The 22,305-nt window shown below is 43.4% G+C and overlaps 1 protein-coding gene across 1 annotated transcript in view; it reads right to left on the bottom strand.

The window, feature by feature from the left end:
- CPD (carboxypeptidase D) overlaps positions 1-22,305 on the bottom strand; it is a gene marked incomplete in the record, with an annotated part of 1,229,184 nt that overhangs the window by 1,037,465 nt on the left and 169,414 nt on the right. Inside the window, 1 exon segment of the mRNA XM_044054477.1 lies at positions 792-961. Within this exon segment, the coding sequence (XP_043910412.1) occupies positions 792-961 (170 nt within the window).

The following is a 22,305-nucleotide window of genomic DNA, read 5'->3' as shown; positions in this document are numbered from 1 at the left end:
GGAAACTCGGCCTGCACTCCCACAACCTGTATTACTTATATACAGTAACTCAAGATCATATAATACCATGGAAAGGGTGCATTTCCCAACCCCGCTAATACAAGCAATCTCACAATACTCACACAACTGTCAATCAGTTTGCTGTAGCAGGCAACTGAGTAAATGTCAGGAAGATCCTACTATGACAGCTGAGCTTTATTGTGGTTAATCAAAGTCTCTTTAATTGATGGCAAGTGTGTAGCCAAGAGGCCTGAATGTTGTAATTAAATCAAAAGGTGCTTCAACAAAGTATTAGTTTAAGGGTGTGCACACACAACAAAGTATTAGTTTAAGGGTGTGCACACTTATGCAACCAGCATATTGCATGTTTTGTATTTTTTATATTTTTCTCCTAACAGATTTGACTGTTTTTCAATTGAAACATACAGATTATAGGTGACATTAAAGGTGGGAAAAGTTATGAAATGATTTACTGTGGTGTCATTTTTTTTTATATCACAAAAACCTGGCATATTAACAGAGGTGTATAAACTTTTTATATCCACTGTGTGTGTGTCATATATATATATATATATATATATATATATATATATATATACACACACACACACACATATATATATATCAGATACACACACACACACACACACACACACATATTACAAACACATATATATACACACACAACTGTACACATAGAAAAATCACAAATCTAAATTCAATTCATGAATCTTATGCCACAAATCTGACACACAAAAAATGCTTAAGCATTAAATGATCATGCACCTTACCCCACTGCACTGGCAGAGATGTTGTAAGTCCCAGGGACTAGCAGCCTGTGGTACTCTCCATAGTCTGAGGTCAGAATGTCATGGTCAATGCCGGTCACAGAGATTGTAACATTTGGAAGTCCAATCTCAGAGACGGAATTAGTCACAAATCCTTTCACTCCAATATGAACCTGTAAAGACAAACAGCCAACTTTTGTAACCAAGCAACTGCAGGCAGACTACTTAAAAAACTGGAAGAAAATCATAAATAATCATGGTCTCTTTCCACTGCTTTTTTCCCCATGTTGGCTGTTCCTGAATACATAAGTGTTCCTGAGTTTTGTGGAACTTTTCCAGATACTTCTGGTGCAACTTCAAGTAAGTAAAAACTTGTAAACAAAATATACAAATAAATAAAATGCACACAGATATTACACTCATTATAACTAAACACAAACACACACATGTGTATACGTGCATGTGTATTTATAGACATAATATACATGTGTGTGTATATGTTTACACACACACACACACACATATATATATATTATATATATATATATATATATATATATATATATATATATATATATATATATATATATATATATATATATATATATATATATACACACACACACCGTATTTCTTGGTAAATGAGACCTAACCAGAGCATAAGGCCTAGCATGGTTTTCCAAGGTGCTCATGATATAAGCCCTACACCAAAAATAAGCCCCAGTTAAGATAGTCAACAACATACAACGGACGTGTTGAATTATAAAATAATATTATTGACGCCCGATGACCGAGGTTATCGTACTCTGCTCGCCATTTTCGGACCATTTAGACACTCAACTTCTTCCCTTTGCAGAAAGTCATAAGATTCTTTCCCTGGGAGTCCTTCACGATTCTTAACTGTAACCCTAATCATCACTCACACTTGAAGGTTGAGATCCTTTGCCATAAACACTGGCAGGTGTACTTTGATTGGTCAAAGTACAGACAACACAAAGCGCACGCACTTGATAATGAACGTCTGTGGTTGTGTCTTAACAGTCTCCATTTTGTGTTGCCACTCCAGTCTCATAAGTCTTCAATTAACCCCCCCCCCCCAGACAACATGAGTGCAAAAAGAAACAGCTATTCCGTTGAGTAGAAGAAAGAAATAGTGCAGGACTCCCAGGGAAAGAATCTGACGGCTTTCTGCAGAGAGAAGTAGTCAGATCTCCAAATGGTCCAAAAATGGCGTGCAGCGTACGAAAACCTCAGTCAACAGTCCGACGAGTGAAATGTTAAGAAGTACAAGTGTGGATCAGGTCGGCAACCATTATTTCCTGAGCTGGAAGACAATCTGTGAATGGATTGCTTACAGGACAGCAAAGGCTTTGGTTGTGCGTAGGGATGATGTTCAAGCATTTGCCCTTCCAATGGCACCACAGTTAGAAATATCCCCAGAATTATTCGAAGCATCACAACATTGGCTGGATGGCTTCCTTCAGCGTTATGAACTCTCTCTAAGATCAACAACACTGTTCAAGCTGGAAGATACTGAAGTTATTAAACATGCACTTGCATTCAAGTCCTTTCCTGATGGCATCGACTTTTCTAGATACCAACTCCCCAACATGACTGCTATGGATGAAACTGTAGTCTTTATGGGCCAAGGATCTCAACTGATCAGAGAGGTGCCTCGTTAAACTACATTCCCTCCACTGGTTACAAAAATGCACGTTACCTGTATTTTGGCAATTCATCTAGATGGAAAGAAAACCTCACCTTTAATTATTAGTAAGGGCAAGAAAGGTAAGACCGAACGTGTTTCAGGCATTTACATTATTGAAATTGAAAAACCTGGTGCACACAAGCAGTAATAAGGAAGTTGGTCGATGTAATGCTGCCACTTGTTTTGCGAGGTGGTGAAAGAGGTCTGCTAGTCTGGGATTCAGCCAGCACTCACCATGCTAAAGACATGCAGAAATTCCTTGCATAGAGAAGAATAGATCAAATAACGATTCCCGCAGGAATGACGGCCTAAGAGCAGACTCTTGATATTGCAATAAACAAGCCATTCAAGGACCATTTGCTCATGGAACTCAATGACTACACTGAAAATAGAATGGAGAGAAATCAGCATGGAAACTTTCTGAAGCCTACCCTGCAAGAGGTCATGACTTGAGTGAAAAATTCATGGGATAATGCTGCCAATGCACTATGAGCAGGCTACTTGGACAAGCAGGGCTCATTTAAGGAGAGCTCTAGTGCTATGCATGACAGACTGTGGCCAATGGTTCTACAGGAAATGGAGATGCAAGAAATTCAGGACGGAATTCAGGGGATGGAGACTTACGACAACGTTCCAGAAGAAGTCAACATTACTGTATTTGAATAACTTTTGCATTATTGGGGCAATCAAATGGATTCCTTCTGCTTTCAATTGTATTCTCCTCCAATACACATCTACTGAGATTTTTCTGCACTTTCTGTTAAGCATGAAATTTTGCACTGTGAAAGCCAAGGTGTAGATATTCTGAAGTTGAAATGTTTGTTGCCCTGTTTACGTAGAATTCTCAAACAACTGCTAACGCGTTGCTTATAACAGTTGTCCAATAACAGAAAAGTACCAAATAAATGTCAATGTGTACATGAATAAATGTACATTTTTTTTACATGAATAATGTTGATTTGTGTACATGAATAAATGTAGATTGTTGTACGGGGGGGGGGGGAATAAGGCACCCCCTGATAATAAGCCCTAATGCATATTACGGCGGAGAAAGAGTATAAGACCGGCCCCGGGATTCATGAAGCTTGCGCCAGGCGCAGGCGGTAGAACGCCGAATATGGCTGCCGAGCGATTCAGGTACGATCCAATTCCACATGCACTAGAAGCGTATGCCAGATCTGCACAGCTCTCGGCTCATGTATGCTAATCACCCCATGCGCAGTAGTGCAGCATGCAAATGAAGGTACACAGCGATTCATGAAGTGGTGCAGGCATAGCGTAAGCATACAGAAATGTAAACCAAAAAAAAAAACAGTTTACATTTTTCCAAAAAGAACATCAGAGCCATGAAAGTGGACCAAACTTACGTATTACAAAGTTAACATATGCCAATGGCTAAATATACAGCCAATGGCATAAAAAAACACACACAACGCATAAAAAATAACATTTAATGTCATGGCCACACTAACGCAAAGTACAACCGCAGGGCATGTGTGCGCAAATGGGAACACAAGGAAAATATATACAGATGTCATAAAATTGCAATGTAACACAAATCATGATTTCACCATAATAGTCAATGGTATGCATGCTACACCACAACTAAGGTGCAAGGGTTGCTAAGGGTCTGTGACGGTTTTCGGCGCGGTAACTATGAATTAGTAGTCAATGCCATGCAAATCAGGCAAGTAATACTGAATCGCAAACGTCCCGTCAGCCTAAGGATGTACCATATGTAGTGCAGCGGTACAACATCGAGGAGTGGCCTGGAGGTATACATGACATCAGCAGTGGGATGTGCCACCGTAGCTGCAAGCACATTGGAGCATTGCAAATCCGGGTTGCCCATTGCTAAGCAAAGCCGCAGGATAGGGGTGTGGATGTAGCCTTAGCTTTGCTTAGCTGAGAGCACACATGATGACCGAAAGCGCATGTGTACGTGGATGACAACGGGCTCAAAACCCTGTAAACGCTGTGTGCGGCGAGCAACACAGCTGAAACAGGAAGGTTACGAGAAGACAATAAGGAAATGCCGCAGTAGGGTAATTGGTGTACAACTGAGTAATTAACACCTATTAACTCGCAGTGGGCCACTGACAGTAGCTAACAAGGCTGCTAGTAGCAACCTGCAGAACAGGATAGGGGAGGTGCCGGATTGCAAAGAAAAGAGAACCGTCACCGCAGAGCAAAGCAAACCTGCAGTACATCGGCTATAGAACACATTTCGCAACACAATCCTGGGTTGGGAAAGTACAAAACAAGAAAGCAAGCTGCTGGATGCATGCTTGACAATGGGAGGGGAATCGTTATGAAAAGTGAAGGCAAGGGCAAGAGGTGATCCATGGCAGCTAAATGTAATTCAACACCAAAGGCACCACAATAGCAGTACCTGTGGTAAAACACATAAGTAAGATACCCTGCAGCTCTGATTGTACATTCACACCTTATGACATCATCAGTGTCCAAAGCACAATAGTATAAAGTGTGAAGGCACCTCACACACACTCGTGTATTCCCAAACACTGCACCATTGGTGTAAACAGATGGGGAACTTTTACAATGTACTTGTTGGGAGCTGCCATAGCTGTGATTCATCACCATGTGTTGGAGACTGAAAGTGGTGTGGAGGATGATGCTGACAACCACCTCAGTCCCCGGAGGAGAATAGTGTTCAGACCAAGGGTAACCTACCAGGGGCTACATGATCTGGAGATAGTACAGCGTTACAGGGTGGACAGGGACATCATACAGCAAATTGTTAAGCTGTGCCGGCCACGCCTCAAATCCAGAAACAACAGAGGGGAACCCATCCCAGTGGGCACAAAGGCATGTGTAAGCTTGAGAATACTAGCCACAGGTACCTTTCAAAGGCCAACTGGAGATATCATGGGGATCTCACAGGCATCAGCATCCAGGGTACTCAACCAGTTCCTGGATGCCATGTTACCACATGCCAATGAGCATATATACTTCCCCCGAACTCAGGAGGAGTTTGCCAGCAATATGAGTCTCTTCCACCATGTGGCAGACTACCCAGAGGTACTGGGTGCAATAGACTGCACGCACATACATATCAAGTCACCTCCCAGTGAGCATAGTAGGCGCTACATAAACCACAAGGGATACCACTCCATCAACTGCCAAGTCGTGTGCAATGCCCAGGGCATTATCACAGATGTGTGTGCTGGCAGCCCTGGAAGCTACCATGACTCCCACATCTGACATGCCTCACAGCTGTACCACTTATTTGTGAGGGGGGACATCCCATATGGCCACCTTGTGGGGGATGCTGGCTATGCACTGGAGCCGTGGATGATGACTCCCATCAGAAATGCACACACACCCATGCAAGAATGCCATAATGAGGTACACGCACAAACCAGAATCATCATAGAGCGTGTGTTTGGGATGCTGAAATCACGGTTCCATTGCTTGGACATATCTGGTGGAGCCTTGCAGTACTCTCCAGTCACGTGTGCCCACATCTTCATAGTTATGTGTCATGCTACATAATATGATCCTGCAGAAACAGCTGCAGCAGGGACATAATGGTGAAGGCCCTCACAGCCCACCGCAATTGCCAAGGGCATCACAGGCACAGAGGGATTCAGACCACGAACACCCTGTGCCAGCCCCAGTAGGCAGATGGATGCGTGCCCAATATGCCCATGCCTTGGCAAAGAGGGAACGTATAGCACATACACTGACAATGTAGGCCCCCATGGACTGACACACTTCTCCACCTGCACACACAGTAAAATGGATAGCACACACAGACGACCACCTGTAAATTGTCATGTATAGGTGGTCTACTGTGTGAATCCTACATAGGCATCCCTCAACTATTGCACACACAACAGCTATTGGTACAAGGGAAGTCAACACCTGAACAGTATATTAAGCTAACAGCAAGTGTTGATACTGTATGTATAGGTTCCTAGGTACATCGGTAGGTACATGCCTGATTGTCAGAAGCCATTCATCAGCCTAGCCAAAATGTGTCTGCTGTCGCCACCCCATTGATTAACTAACTGTCCCTCTGTGGAGCAGAGCCAATTGCGGGATCCCTGTTCCCCACCCACTCTGCAAGGATTGTCTGGTGTGTTAATGAGGGGCTCCATATAATGTAATCAGGGATGTAGTTCCAAATCATAGGGAGTACCCATGACAGGTATCTGTCACCCCAGCATTCTCCAGTTATGGTTGTGGCAAGGTGTAGCACATTACATTGTGTGGCTCTCTGTGACATGGATTCCCATAGCTGGAGCACATCCATTATGCATCACTTGGACATACCATTAATAGGTATCATCCATATGTAAACTGAGTTACACATTTGTTTGCAGTATGGAGGAACAGCCGTAGTACAGTCCACATACCAAACACCATAACACTTGTACATATCCCAGATGCCCCAGTGGTAAAGCCACTGACTGTCTCGTGCATGTTCCCGGTTCCACGACCTGCAAGGACTGTTATGTATTTCTGATGTCCCGAATAATGGATGCAGGTCATTAGAGCACGTTTAAGCACATGTTAGTGGGTTTATGCACCGGCAAGTGCCGGTAAGCATCGTTTAAACATGACTACACGGATATGTGCTAAACAGGTCTAAGCTTTGCTGAGTATTGCGCAGATGACTGTCAAAGCTGCCCAGAACAGCTGAAATCTGCGTTATTCACCCTTGTACTAATAGTGCCTGCTCTGAGAGGTAAAACGGCCACTGCCAGGAGTAGAACACGCAACCATGTACACAATCACCTACCGAGATGTACCAACGGCAGGTGTGTATTGTGACAGGTTAAAACACAAGGGCGGAGTTCGGGAAATAGTATACACCGCCATGTACCCAAGGAAAGGTGTGTTCTCTCTCTATAGAGATAGAAAGGGTGATAGAGAGATATATGTCGATATATATGGATAAACATATATATGCAAATATATAGATAGGTTAACAACATGTACACAACCATGGAGGTACATATAAATAGGATACTACCAAATACCGAATGCTTTACATATCAACACACGTAATCACGAGGCTTAAAGACCACAGTACCGGAACACTACAACTGCGAGTACTATTATTACGATGTTAAGGGAATTTAGTTATTGCTCCTGGTGCTGCGGTCCAGGTAGGTACTGTGTTTAAGTGCGTTTCTGATTGCTGTAGTGTGTGTTTCCGTGGGACTGTAATATGTGTGTGTGAGTGTGTGTTTCCGTCGGACTGTAATATGTGTGTGTGAGTGTGTGTTTCCGTGGGACTGTAATATGTGTGTGTGTGTGTGTGTGTGTGTGTTTCCGTGGGACTGTAATGCGCGCGTGTGTGTGTGTGTGTGTGTGTGTGTGTGTGTGTGTGTGTGTGTGTGTGTGTGTGTTCGTGCTATCTCGGAGGTAGATTATTACAGTAGGTGTGGTGTGGGGGGCGCAGCCACCCACATGAGGTGTGTATGGGGCATGGCCACCTGGCCATATGTAGTGTAGGATGGTCTGTTTGGATGTGATGGGTAGCAGTGTGTCTGTGTGTGCGTGTGTGTGTTTGTGTTAGTTCCGGGAGTTTGACTGTTGAGAGTTTGAGTGTTCAGTATTGTGGGGTTTGGGAGTCTGTGAACGGTAATGTGGTTGTTGGAAGTGTGTGCGTTCCTGAATCCGTGGGCATGCCGTACACAGCAGCTGAAGTCTTCAAATATGTGCACAACATGGACCATAGCAATCACAGATTCCACCACGACCGAACGTTATGAACAAAGGATATGGAGACTATATTATAGCAATAACCCACACCTGGGTGTGGGTAATGCTGGATTTACCCACAGTTGTCTTTGTTTGGCCACTCGGGCTTCGTCCTCGTGAACAAACCACACCAACAGCGGGTAAATTCACCATAACACACACCCAGGCATGGGTTATTGCTATAATACACTATTACAAATATGTGCTATGGACATGAGCTACACATAGGGTTACCACCTGTCCCACCTTGCGAGGGGCAGTCCTCGTGAACAAACCACACCAACTGTGGGTAAATTCACCATAACCCACACCCAGGCATGGGTTATTGCTATAATACACTATTACAAATATGTGCTATGGACATGAGCTACACACAGGGTTACCACCTGTCCCACCTTGCGAGGGGCAGTCCCTCTATGTGCGGTTGTGTCCTGACCAAAATGAGTACAAATACTAATGTCCTACAATTGAGACGTTCTGCATGTTACATAGTTAATGTAATGGTTGCATAAAATGGTCATCTGTATCTAACATACCTACATGTAACAAGAAATAGGATAAGCAAGTAAACTGCTACAAGAATATAAGCTTTTACATAGGCATATATGTGAAGTTCTATACTTTGTACTGACCGTGGGTATGTGTCAGCCTCTAAAATCCGATGCGTGTCCTGCAAATGTCCCACTATGGCCGTTTGAAAAGGTGGCAACCCAAGTCAAAGAGGTTCAAGTCAGCAACACAACTCCAATGAGTGCAAATATCTGTGACAGAAATGCACGAGACAGCTTTCATGTAGCAACATTTCATTACATACCGATGTATTTAAGAAGGGATTGAAGGACCAACATCACCTGCATGGTATATAGGAACCAATTAACAATGGCTTAATGAATAAGCCTGCAATAACCATAGTATTAGTCTACTAAATGATAGGTCTTCAATTAGGGAAGGAACCCTCACACACATATGGAATATGTATAAATGCAGACCCCACACACCTTTTTCTGTGTACAGCCACCTACATCTCCCCCACACCCGAAACAATTGCAATACAGACTGTAATAACATCACAAACATCCACTCACTCTATGACATCTGCAGAAGCCTCAACATACCTTCCTTGTGAGAGACACACTATAATGGCCCTATGTGAAATTGTTGCTGTTGTACAATGGAACAGAAGCCGATGTTAAAAGTTTTGTTTGCAATAGTCCCGTATCAGACAGTTGATATAACAGCTACACTCACATGAAGAACTACATCCTCTAGCTGTTACACACAATCCACGGGGGACATGAAGTTAAAATATCTCTGTCTCTCCATATAGTTGTTGCAGTTCATCACAAAACACATCCAGGCAGTCTTCCTCGAAGGTAGGGCAAAGGGAAAATGCCCAAGTGGAGTATTCAATTATACCCCACTGTCGCCATGTAACTGGCTAATGGAGTAGGTGCACAGCTGATGTGAATGTAATTGTAAAACTACAATCCACTCTGCTACAGGCCCCATGAAGGCGCAGTGTCTCTCCAACCTAACACCACTCTTAAGTATTCAACTCCGGTACCACCTTTAACATTCCTATAAGAAAAGTGCAGTCCGGGTCTGAACTGTCTGCAAACAGCTACAGTTAACTTTGAGTATGTGTCTAACTGTTTGAGCCAATCTTCATTTCTTGGAGAGCACTGTGCTTTGGCTGTAAGCAGCCCCCCCCCCCCACCACCACCACACACACACAATCTTCCACTTTCTCTTATTCCCTTCTGTTAGCAAATAGTATCAATAACTGATCTATACTGTGTGTTTGTTTATTTAAACTATACCACAGTAGCCTACTGATACAAGGTTATCCTGGTTTTCCACCTGAGAAATTAAGACAAGACTTACAGTTTCAGAGCAGTCCTTGGTCAATTGTGATTGTTCTTAACACATACTTGTCTTGTTTGGCTCATTAGCAGCAGTACAAAGAACTGCCTGCTCACACCCTTGTTCTCCCTCCCTTCCTGTTTATTACCTTAAGACAATCCCAGAGTTAATAAATATTACCTGTGGCAGGCACCATTTGTAAAACTACAATCCACTCTGCTACAGGCCCCATGAAGGCTCAGTGTCTCTCCAGTAAGTGTTTTACAACTGTAAATGCCTGTTTATGTTGAATTGTATTAGACATTTTACAACTGTATATGTTTATGTTGAATTTCAAGCCTGTACACCAATCTGCTTACTTACACTATCAGACTATTTACCCCACTCATAGGACCAAAACCTGGGACTGGGTTAGCCCCGCTCTGCTTCACCCTTGCTATGCTCAGGCTCGCTTCGCTCCCCTCCCTGCCCCCTTATCCCACCAACCCCCACTGTGTCTACATTTATAGCCACTAGGCCAGACCCCTGCTTCCTCTCCAACCTACACAACTTCCTCTCCAATTTCCTCCCCCCCACCACTTTACTGTTTAACCACTACTATTCCTCTGAAGCACATTGACCCCACCCATTGATGACATATAACATGTCTATAAATAATTATAAACTCCTTCCTCTTATCTTACCACTCTTAATTCTGCCATACTTTCTTACTAGCTATGAAAATCTCACATTGGGTTTCTCTTATCCAAAATGCCAAACCAAGACCCCCTACCTCCACTGACTGGAACTTGCCCACTACTACACTACCCCAAAAATTATAAATTCCAACCACTTGCTTCTAAAAACCACTCCAATCAACACCAAAATCCAAATATGAACTAAAACTACTATTCAAAGTTATTAGACTACTAGCGTATCTAAGAAAAAACATAACCAAAGATGGGGACATCCATCCTAATCCAGGCCCAACCTTAACTCAAAATTCTACCAGCCCACCACTCTCCCACCGACTGGTCAACTCCCTCCTAATATGCCACTTAAACATTAGAAGCCTAAACAATAAGATACATAGCCTGCATGCTGTACTAGCCACATACCTCCCCAACATAATGTGTCTATCTGAAACATGGCTCCGGCCATCAACCAAAGACAATGAGATCCTGCCTCCTGGTTACAATATACTTTGGGCAGATAGAGTAAAGAAAAGAGGAGGTGGAATAGCAGTCTTATATAATAGCACACTTAACATCATAACTAACCCTATACAACCACCCCAGGTCTCTAACGCTGAAATACTAGCTCTAAAAATTCTACTAAATAATCATAAGGGCATTAACCTAATTGTCACCTATATTCCCCCTGGGAACAATGTAGAAACACTAGAGGTCATTCTACATTGGATAGCCAACAACTACCCTCAAGAAACCATTGTCCTGGGCGATGTTAATATTGACTGGAACAAATGCACAGCACAGTCCAACCCCATCCCTGTTAACCTACATGGATTCTCTCAGATAATATCATCTACCACATGTACAGGTAACAATAACCAAAAAGAGAGTATACTAGACTGGATACTCACCAATACTCACCAACAGTCATCCCCAGAACTATATGTCTGGAACTCTCCCTAATGATCTTAGTGATCACCTGCTCACATACATCATGAAAGACAAAATTAATTGTACAAGCTTACCTATTTATAGGTCTATCAGATCCAAGAAAAACTTTGACCCAACTAAATTTCAACTTGAACTCAAATCATGTAACTGGACAAAACTAAAGTTCCTTCCCCTTGATGAGGCAGTGTCATCATTTAACAATTCATTCCTTACTATACTTGACTCGCATGCCCCTAAACGCTCAATAAGAATTAAAACTCAACTAGCACCCTGGCTAACAACAGACACCAAAACCAAAATAACAACTAGAGACAAAGCGTGGGATAAATGGCTAACTACCAAACTATCCCTAGATCGTATCAAATTCCAACAACTTAGAAATGAGACTAAAAAAGCCATCATACTAGATAAGACAAATTACTTCTACAATCTGCAACATGAACATCAGAATAACCCTCAAAAGTACTGGGCAGGCATAAATAAACTTCTCCAACCAGGCAAATCCAGTACTCCGACCCCAGGAACATTATCTGACAAGAGCCAAGAAGATATAGCCAACTCATTCAATACTTTCTTCACAGAAACCATCCAGTCATTAGCTAACCAACTTTCTCCTCCCCACACTTCTATAAACACTATACCCGACTCACCACTCTCTTTTAACTTCCAGCCAGTGTCCACATCCTTGCCGGCTGAATACCTGCAAATTGCTGCAGATGTCGTAGCCTACCCTATCTCAATCCTAATTAACAGAACCATAACAGAGGCCTCAATCTCCTCAATTTGGAAAATATCCTATGTTATTCCACTCCACAAAGGAGGTTCATCCACAGAACTATCCAACTATAGACCTATAGCCATACTATCACCACTTGCCAAAATTATGGAAAAGTGCATGCACAACCAACTAATGCTCTATCTAACCCAAAATACTCACAGACTCTCAACATGGATTCAGACCCCATCATAGTACAACCACTGCCCTCCTATCATTTACTGAAAACATTACTCTTAACCGGAATAATAAAAAAATATCCTCCGCTCTCTTCCTGGACCTATCGAAAGCCTTCGATATGGTTACTTCTATATACTTTAAAAACCTGTATCGAGATACTCCAGCCCTTGACTGGTTTCAAGCTTACCTCACTGGGAGACAACAAGCAGTAATGTCGCAAAAACAAGCTCTCCTGCCTACTAACAAATACCATAGGAGTTCCTCAAGGTTCCATATTAGGACCTCTCCTCTTTTCAGTCTTCATAAACGACATCCAAACAGTCATCCCTGAAGCCACCTGCATTCAATATGCAGATGACTCGACTATAATATGTTCCAATGCCTCTCTTGCAAATCTACGAACTACCACCCAACATAGCTTAACCAAAGTCGAAAACTGGCTTGCCAACCATCTCCTGATCTTAAATCCAAACAAAACCAAGTTACTTCTCTTCTACCCAACCAATAGATCTCCGACTGAAAACTTCACTATAAAATCCAATAATGGGACCATCATCTCCCCAGACACCTATACAAAGCTATTAGGAGTAAACATTGACAAACTCAGATTTGATATACATATCAACCAAGCCATTAAGTCAGTCAACAAGAAACTTGGGACCCTATATAGAATTAAAGCCTTCCTTACCGAATGCCAGGGCAGCCACAGCCCGCTCACACCTCTCTTACCCTACTATACGCCTCTCCTGTCCTCACTCACCTTAACAAATCTGATCTGGCCAAGCTCTCATCCTGCTATAATCACATTGCCAGGTTCGTTACGGGCCTACCCTACAGAACACACCACTGTACTAACCTGAAAAAGCTTGGATGGATAGAATTCCCACACCTTCTTCACCAGTCCCAACTCATAGAGGCCTTCAAAATCCTTAAACAACCTGAGAATACCCCAGCACTAAAAAACTTAATGACTCCCTACTCCAATCTAAGCTGCCTTCGCTCAGCAAACAGACTCCTTGTCCAAGCAACTAAATCTCTCAACCTAGGTGGTGACGCGCTATTTGCCAACACCACTGGTAAAATATGGAACTCTCTCCCAAATAACATCACGCTTGCAACTTCTCTAAGTCAATTCAAAAATAGTCTAAAACTCTACTTCAAGTCACACTGGCTATGTCCTTGCTCAAACCCAGAGTAGCTCTGTGACATTAACTAAAAGATAAACAACTAGCTAAGATAAGTACTTTGTATACTGTGATAAAGAAATATGTATCTTGTCTAACTCTGTCATTATACTGCCTACCGTCCTTGCTAATATGTTATTAACGTTACATTTGTAGTAATCTCAGAAATAGTAATGGCAGTCTTGTACTTGTATGTAAATAGCCTATGTTTTTGTTAAATTCTTTCAGCTCATTTACTGTACCTAATTATCAATGTAACTCTGTTGGAGCTTTTCTCCCCGGGCCTCCGCTGAAAAAGGACATGTATCCAGTCGGACCATCCCGGTTAACAAATGTAAAATAAAATAAATAAATAAATAAATAATCATCTACTCTGGAACACCAATTGGTGGCAGGATACCACATGTTACTGGTATCTACGTATAAAAGGATGGCTTGTCATACATTCAAACCGTATGAACATAAGAGAAAAAGTACAGTTTTGTACCTACCATAAATGTAGATGTTCGAAGATCCACATTGCTGCAGTCCTTACACTTGGGTAGTCCGCTGTCCTCGGTCGGCCCGAATATCAAAGTATAAGGCTGACGTCGGTCAAGGCGCATTAGACTGACATCAGGACGTCAGGGTACAAATGCGCATGACCGACGTCATATCCTCAGTCTTTTCTTGCCCCAGATGTCAGAAGACCCTAACAAGAAAGGTCAAAACCCAAAGACAACAAAACCAACAACCAACCACCCTAGCACTAATAATATGTACAATATATACAATATACACAATATTTACAATCCAACCCACACAACCGCCTCTAACTACAGAGGGGAAGGAGGGAGGGTAAATTGGACTGCAGCAATGTGGATCTTGAACATCTACATTTATGGTAGGTACAAAACTGTACTATGTTCTTCATCTCACATTGCTGCAGTCCTTACACTTGGGTAGAATCCCAAAGCAGAGGTAAGGGAGGATGGCACAACTATAAAGAAGCAGGAGCTGCCAAAATGCCCTGTAAAATAGCAGTGGCAAAACCAGCCCTAGATTTAGAGTAAAGTGGAAGGTGATAATGCTTAGAGAAAGTATGCACAGAACTCCAAGTAGCTGCCTCCAAGATATCTTTAGTTGCCACCCCTTAAAAAGCTGTTGAAGTGGCAGTAGCCCTAGTGGAATGAGGCCTAATCCCAGCTGGAACCTCCTTGCCATGATGGGAATAACAGAAAGCAATGCAAAACCCAATCCACTTAGAAATAGTTTGTTTTGACACAGGCTTGCCCTGAGAACTCAAAGCAAAAGAAACAAATAACTGCTGAGACTGCCTGAACCCTTTAGTTCTGCTCAAATAATATCGCAACTGCCTGTGTATATCCAAAGTGTGCAAAATCTTTCCCCTTTATTTTGGGGGTTTGCATAAAGGTAGGCAAATGAATAGTTTGGTTTAAAGACACACTAGAAACCACTTTAGGCATAAAGGAAGGATTAGTACTAAAGATACCCTATCCTTATGGAAAATTAAGAAAGGCTCAACTGCCATAAGGGCCTGTAATTCAGAAACCCTTCTCGCAGAGGTAATGGCTAACAAAAAGCAGTCTTCCATGATAAATATTTCAACTCAGCAGTAGCTGCAGGCTCAAAAGGTTGTAGAGTGAGTTTCTCCAACACAAAATTGAGATCCCAAGCAGGAGTAGGAGCTCTCCTGGGGGTCTTATATTCTTTGCCCTCTAAGGAATTGCTTAAACAAAGGATGAGAAAACAATGGTGGGTCACAATCATAGTGAGCAGAAATTGCTGCAGCATGAATCTTAATAGAAGAGAAGGACAAACCTTTGTCCAGTAACTCAGTAAGATATTGAAGAGCCACACTTAAATTAGGCTTAGAAACATCAAATGCTTTTGCTGCACTCCAAAATAAAAATCTCTTCCATTTATCTGCGTACACTTTCCTTGTACTAGGCCTTCTGGCTTCCAAAATAACATTCAAAACTTGCTGTGGAAGCTGCAACCCTCCAGGGTTTAAAACAGAATATGCCAAGCTGTCAGGTGAAGAGAGTGAAGTTTGACATTGAGTAAATGACTGTTCTCCTGAGTCAGCAGGTGTGGAATTGAAGGTAAAGGCCATGGAGGCTCCCACCAGACTTCTCAGTAGTGGGTACCAATGCTGTCGAGGCCAATCTGGAGCTATTAAAATCATCTTTGGCTTGTCCTGTCTGACCTTCAGAAGTACCTTTGGGAGGAGAGGCAGAGGTGGAAAGGCATACACATGAAGATTGCTCCAATTGAATGAAAGAGCATCCACTTTCCAAGCTGTGGGATGAAAACGTTTTGTGCAAAACTTTGGCAGCTGGTAGTTTAGTGGAGAAGCGAACAGATCTATGTCTGGAGTTCCCCATGACACTGTCAATTTCTGAAATACATGAGGATCCAATTTCCACTCGTGGGGATCCATAATTTGTCTGCTCAACACATCTGCTAAGGAGCTCTGTGCTCCCGGCAGAAACCTTGCCTGAAGATTTAGCTGTAAACTGAGAGCAGTCTCCCACAAAATCATTGTTTGTCTGCACAGAGGATAAGAATGTGTTCCCCCTTGCTTGTTGATGTACCACATGACAGTTGTGTTGTCTGTTAGAATCAACACCTGCCCTGGAAGAAGTAAATCCTTGAAAGCTATTAATGCAAATTGGACTGCTAACATCTCCTTCAGGTTGATATGTAGATGTAGAAGTCTGGCAGGCCACATGTCTTGTATCCACTTTCCATTTAGATGAGCTCCCCAAGCTTTGTCTGAGGCATCTGTCGTTAGAATCTGACTTGCCTCTGGCCGGGTCACAGAGAGTCCCTTGTTTAGGTGACATTCCTGAGCCCACCACAAAAATTCCTTTTGAATGCAAGGTATTATCTGAATGACAGTGTCCAAATCTTGGCAGTGCTGTGTCCATACATTTTTGAGATACCATTGTAGCTTCCTCATATGCAGTTTGGCATTGGGAAGCACCAGAATACAAGATGCCATGAACCCCAAGGCTTGAAGGACTGTCCTTGCAGTCAGCCTGGACTGATGAGACAATTGATGGAAGTAGAGAAAGATTCTTTTGTTTGTCCGGGGTCAAAAGGCCATCTGGGATGCTGTATTCAGTCTCACCCCCAGAAAGCACGTGTCCTGAGGGGGTAAGAGACTGGTCTATATTTCGCACAGAGAACACCCCAGGCCTCTTAGCAGTGCTAACACAAAGTGTAGATGATGAAGAAGTTCTTCTTTCCTTGAGCCAGAATCAGACAATCGTCCAAATAAGGATAGATCTGTATTCCTCTTAGTCTGAAGAAAGCTATCACTGGAGCCAGAACCTTCGTGAATACTCTGGGCGCAGTAGATAAGCCAAAGGGCAATGCAGAGAACTGATAATGAGAAGTCCCAGCCGAAACGTAGATACTTCCTGCAACTTAGCCTGATAGGAACATGAAGGTAAGCCTCCTTGAGATCCAGAGTCACCATCCAATGATCTTTGCCCAGCAGAGGTAAAAGCTGTTGTAACGTCAACATTTTGAACTTGGGAATGTCCAGATAAGTGTTGAGGATAGATAAATCCAAAATTGGTCTCCACGTGTTCCCCTTCTTTGGTACTAGGAACAGGCGAGAATAAAATCCTAGGCCCATTTCTGACTGAGGGACCGGCTGAATGGCTCCTATTTGGAGCAGCAGAGAAATCTGTTTGTGAGCCTCTATTCTTTGCTGAGGAGGAACGTCTGGCATGCCTTTGAAAGGAGGCAAGGTATGGAAATAAAATCTGTAACCTTGGTGTATGATATCCAATACCCATCTGTCTTGGGTAATTAAACTCCAATTTTCTTTGAAAAGTGCCAACCTTCCTCCCAAAGGTGCTGCCAGTCGAGAAGAGTCTGGCAGCTGAAAAGGTAGGTCATTGGGTCTGTTTACGAAAGGACTGACCCCTGCCCTCACCCGAAGACTGTGCAGGTGAATTCCCTGCTCTAGGCCTGAAAGAGCCCTGAGCTCTGCCCCACCCCGTCTAGACCTGCCCCTAGACTGGGAATCATAAGAAGGATACGTCCACCCCTTAGTAGGCCAATTTCTGCTAAACTTCGGAGGCTGAACCTGCAAAAAATCTTTAACAGTCTGCATAGACTTAGCCTTATCTTCCATTTTCTTTAAGACTGCCTCAACAGGTGAACCAAATAACACATCAGATTGTACAGGAGCATCCAAAATCCTTGTCTTAACATGGTCAGATAAATTCTGATCCCTCAGCCAGGCGTGCCTGCGAAGAACTGACCCTGTGGCAGCCACCCTAGACGAGGCCTGTACAGCATCAAAACCACATTGCAAAGAATGCTTACCCACTTGTTCAGAGACGTGTACCAAATCCTGTAACTCTTTACAGTCAATACCTTCCGCCAGAGCATCTACCTTAGACTTCAATTGAGACAGTAGATAGTTTTGGTATTTCAACATGTGAAACTGGCAATTTAGAGCCCTCATAGCTAGGGTGGAAGACGTATAAACTTTCTTTCCCCATCTATCCAAAGCCCTAGCCTCTTTATCTGGAGGAACCGGATTTTTAACAACAGAAGCCTTAACACCCTTAGGCCCTGACTAACAGTTTCTGGGTCCGCCTAGGACTCTTAAAAGAAACTTATGAGCTTCAGGCACCCTATAATACCTATCCGGCTTAACAGGAGCAGGAGGCAAGGAATCAGGATTAAGAGAAGCCTCTGCAAACACATCCTCCACAACATCCAGAACAGGAGGTATAGCCAAAGGCCTATGCTGGGGTAAAACAGAAATTCCCTAAGCCTTTTCCTGGAATCAGAGAAATCCTGACCTTCCCACTTAAAATGCTCCCTCATGGAATGGAGGGTCTCTGAAAAGAAAAATCCTCAGGAGGAGAAGCAGAAGGAGTAGAATCATCCACATCAGAATCAGAATAAGGAGAATACTCCTGCAAGTCTTCAGTCGAAGACTCTGAAACATCTGAAGCCTGCTCAAAACTCCCTAACTCAGGTTCCACCCTAGGCCTCTTATCAGGAGGGGGCAAAGAACCTCTAATTAAGGTAATCAAATCTTCTGCCATTTTAAGCATATGCTTCTTGGGCACAGATCCTGAAGAACTAGGAGTGACACCAACTGAAGCTAAACCTGGCCTGCCTCTGGGAGAAGCCTTGGAAACAGAAGGCCTAACCACCCTAGGAAGGGAGGAGAGTACAGTAACCTGAGAAGCCCCTTCAGCCTGACTTGCCTCCTGAGAGGCCACATCCTGCAATAACAAGGTCTCCCCCTGGGCCTCCAGAGAAACCTCCGGTGGAACCACCAGCTCCACCGATACCTCTAAAGAACCGGCGTCTGCGGACGACTCGTCTACCCTGGGCTTAGCTGCTTTATCCTTGCGCTTCTTTGAAGAAGCGGACGCCGGAGCATCCGACGGCATAGTGTAATTGCACCGCTTCCCAAAGACTAACCTGGCACAATCTAACCTTCTCTTAATAGTGCGCTTATTGAATCTAGCACAAAAGCGACACCCAACAACGTCGTGCTCAGGCCCTAAACAAGGAATACACAAGGTATGATAATCTCTATGCGGTATCTGTTTCCCACAAGAAATACAGTTATTCACTTTTCTGACATCCGGTAAACCACTGAGGCAAGAAAAAAGCAAAATATTCCCCAACGGGGTACTTAGCCAACTTTGACTCGGTCTGAAACTCCGAACTCGAAAAATTTCAGAACGCCGAACGGCACTTGCAACGCTGCTTCTGCATCGGACCATGCGGCAAAAAAGACTGAGGATATGACGTCGGTCATGCGCATTTGTACCCTGACGTCCTGATGTCAGTCTAATGCGCCTTGACCGACGTCAGCCTTATACTTTGATATTCGGGCCGACCGAGGACAGCGGACTACCCAAGTGTAAGGACTGCAGCAATGTGAGATGAAGAACATCCGTTAAAACAGAAAAGGAATAGGACTGATATTATCGTAAACTTGGACTACTAAGAAGGTATGTAGAACACTCAGTATGTTAGTGTATGTAGTGCCTGTTCTGTATTAATGAAAGTGTACGCAATGCATATAAGTGGGAAAAGGTATTATGTAGTGATGTATTGTTGAGCATAGTAACGCTTGTAGAAATTGTGTGTACTGCTGTGGGCCACAAGGTAAACACATCATACACCAAAAGGGATGCTACATAAGGACTTTAAACACAACAATTCCACTCCAGCCGCCGTCAGTGGCAGGGTTTGTCCAACAAGTACGTGCCATAACAGGGGATAGTATATGTTGATGTACTGTAACAGTAGGCATATGTATGGAAGTATAACTGAGAATAACATGTCTAAGGTGGTCCTGCTGTGCAATTATGATTTGTATTATGGGATAATGTTGCAAAAATGTGAAATGTACAGTATTGTAGGTAGATATGTCTAACATTTTACATAGCATTACTGTTATATTATGCTAGCATCAGGTATGTCTATTGGCATGTACAATACACAATAACAGGATACGATACATATGACTTGTAGTCACCAGACATATCAGCATGATAGCTAATTGAAATGGAAGAGCTAGTCAATTATCCATGCACAAAGGACATGTAATAGCTTCATAGGTTCATAGTTAGGTACTATGCTGCCTGGCCAAGTCCATTTGTAAGCCTAACTACAGTGTTTTCACTTGCGGCACCTCCCTAGGTTAGTGTACTGTGCCTGTGAACAGCAGAGCCATTTGTTTCCTGCACCTCTGTACAGCAGAGCCACTGCAGTGATCCCTGGCGTACATGTCTGTCTCCCATCCACCCATCAAGCTATCTCTTGGGGTGCTAGTGAGGGTCCCTGCCTGATGTTCATAGGAATCATGTTCCAAAGCATGGCGAGTGTCTGGGTCAGGAATGTATCCCTCCAGCACGTCCTAGTCATCGTTACGTTTAGGTACATATCCCAGAGCATGCGGCTCTCAGTGCCTTTTGCTTATGTGGAGCATATCCATCAATATTGTTTTGGATATGGGCCTTGCATGTTCAACAGAGATCACCTCTGAGTATGCAGTATGCAAATGAGTACAGTTGGGGTTTCTGTAGTTGGGCTGCATACGTCATCCTTCGGAGGTCAGTAATCCTGCAAATGAGTACAGTTGGGGTTTCTGTAGTTGGGCTGCATACGTCATCCTTTGGAGGTCAGTAATCCTCTTGGTGTATTAATGTTGTGGTATTTAAAGCTGTTGCTGTTGTCTCGTAAGGTACATCCAAATGGGGTGTTGTACCCTTTAACGTGTTTCATAAGTCATAAGTAGAGAAGTACAATGGCTGCCTTTGTTCTGGCTACAAACCCATTAGAGATTAGGGTGGCCACGTAGAAGGATATCCACGCCACCTTGGCAATATGGTTAACAAAGGAGTGAGTGCTATCTACTTGTGTTCTAAGATCCCTTATTATGCCTTATGTATATAGGGGACTACCACCTATGTGATAGTCAGCGGGTGATTGGTGTAATCCAAAGGGGATGTCTATGCACCTTGTGGCATGCAGCTTGAGGCCATGTTATTGACGCCAGGTATCCGTCCCAGTGACACCCTTATGGAGGGTGCATCAGCTGGTGAATCAATCATGGCCCCTAGTTTGCAGTCGTCTGCAAACCTATTCAGGGTAAGTCCTTCTGTGCTAGCCTGTACCTCAGAGAAGCATATACTGAACATGAGGGGCCCTATGACAGAGGACTGGGGGACGCCAATTGTAACTGATTTACAGTAGGAACTAGGGTATGCTACCCTCACTGTGTGGGTCCTGTCCGTGAGCCACTTTGCATAACATCTCGTGACGTAGGGGTTGATGTGCAACTGGATGTGTATGTTGACAATACCAGAATGAGGCAAGGTGTTGAAAGCCATTGAGAGGACAAGGTAGGCTGTGTGGACCTTCTTACCCTCATCTACTGCCTTGGTAACTCGTCTCAAATGACTTCACCAGGTTTAGGAGTCATGGTCTGGCCCTAACAAATCCAAACTGGGTGAGATCAAAGATTTGGAGGCCACCAATGTCTCTGTGAATGAGATCCATGATGATGTGCTCCATAGCCTTGCAGAACAGTCTTAGTCAGGCGTATAGGGCAATAGCTCCCCTGGTCCATTGTGGCCCCACCTTTGTGGAGTGTGATAACTGTTGCTGTGCGCCATTCAGGGGCCACAATGCCTGATGCAAGGCTATTAGTGAATTTTGTGCCCAAGTGGGGAGCCATTTCATTCTGAAGTTTGTGTAAATCGCAGCCTGGGATGTTGTAAGGTCACATGAATTCTGTGTTCCTGGCTTTAGAGAGTGCACCTTGGAACTCCATAGTTGTGACCGCAGGGACTCTGCATTGTTCCTGTATAGATTTGGGCCCTTTAGGGTGTGAGAGGGGTGTAAAGTTAGCACTGAACCTATCTGCCAGGATGTTGCCAATTTTTTT

This window comes from Protopterus annectens, chromosome 13.part0 (genome assembly GCF_019279795.1).
Source record: "Protopterus annectens isolate FY-2018-M chromosome 13.part0, PAN1.0, whole genome shotgun sequence".
Taxonomy (NCBI): domain Eukaryota; kingdom Metazoa; phylum Chordata; order Ceratodontiformes; family Protopteridae; genus Protopterus; species Protopterus annectens.
This window is presented reverse-complemented; position numbering and strand designations above follow the sequence as displayed.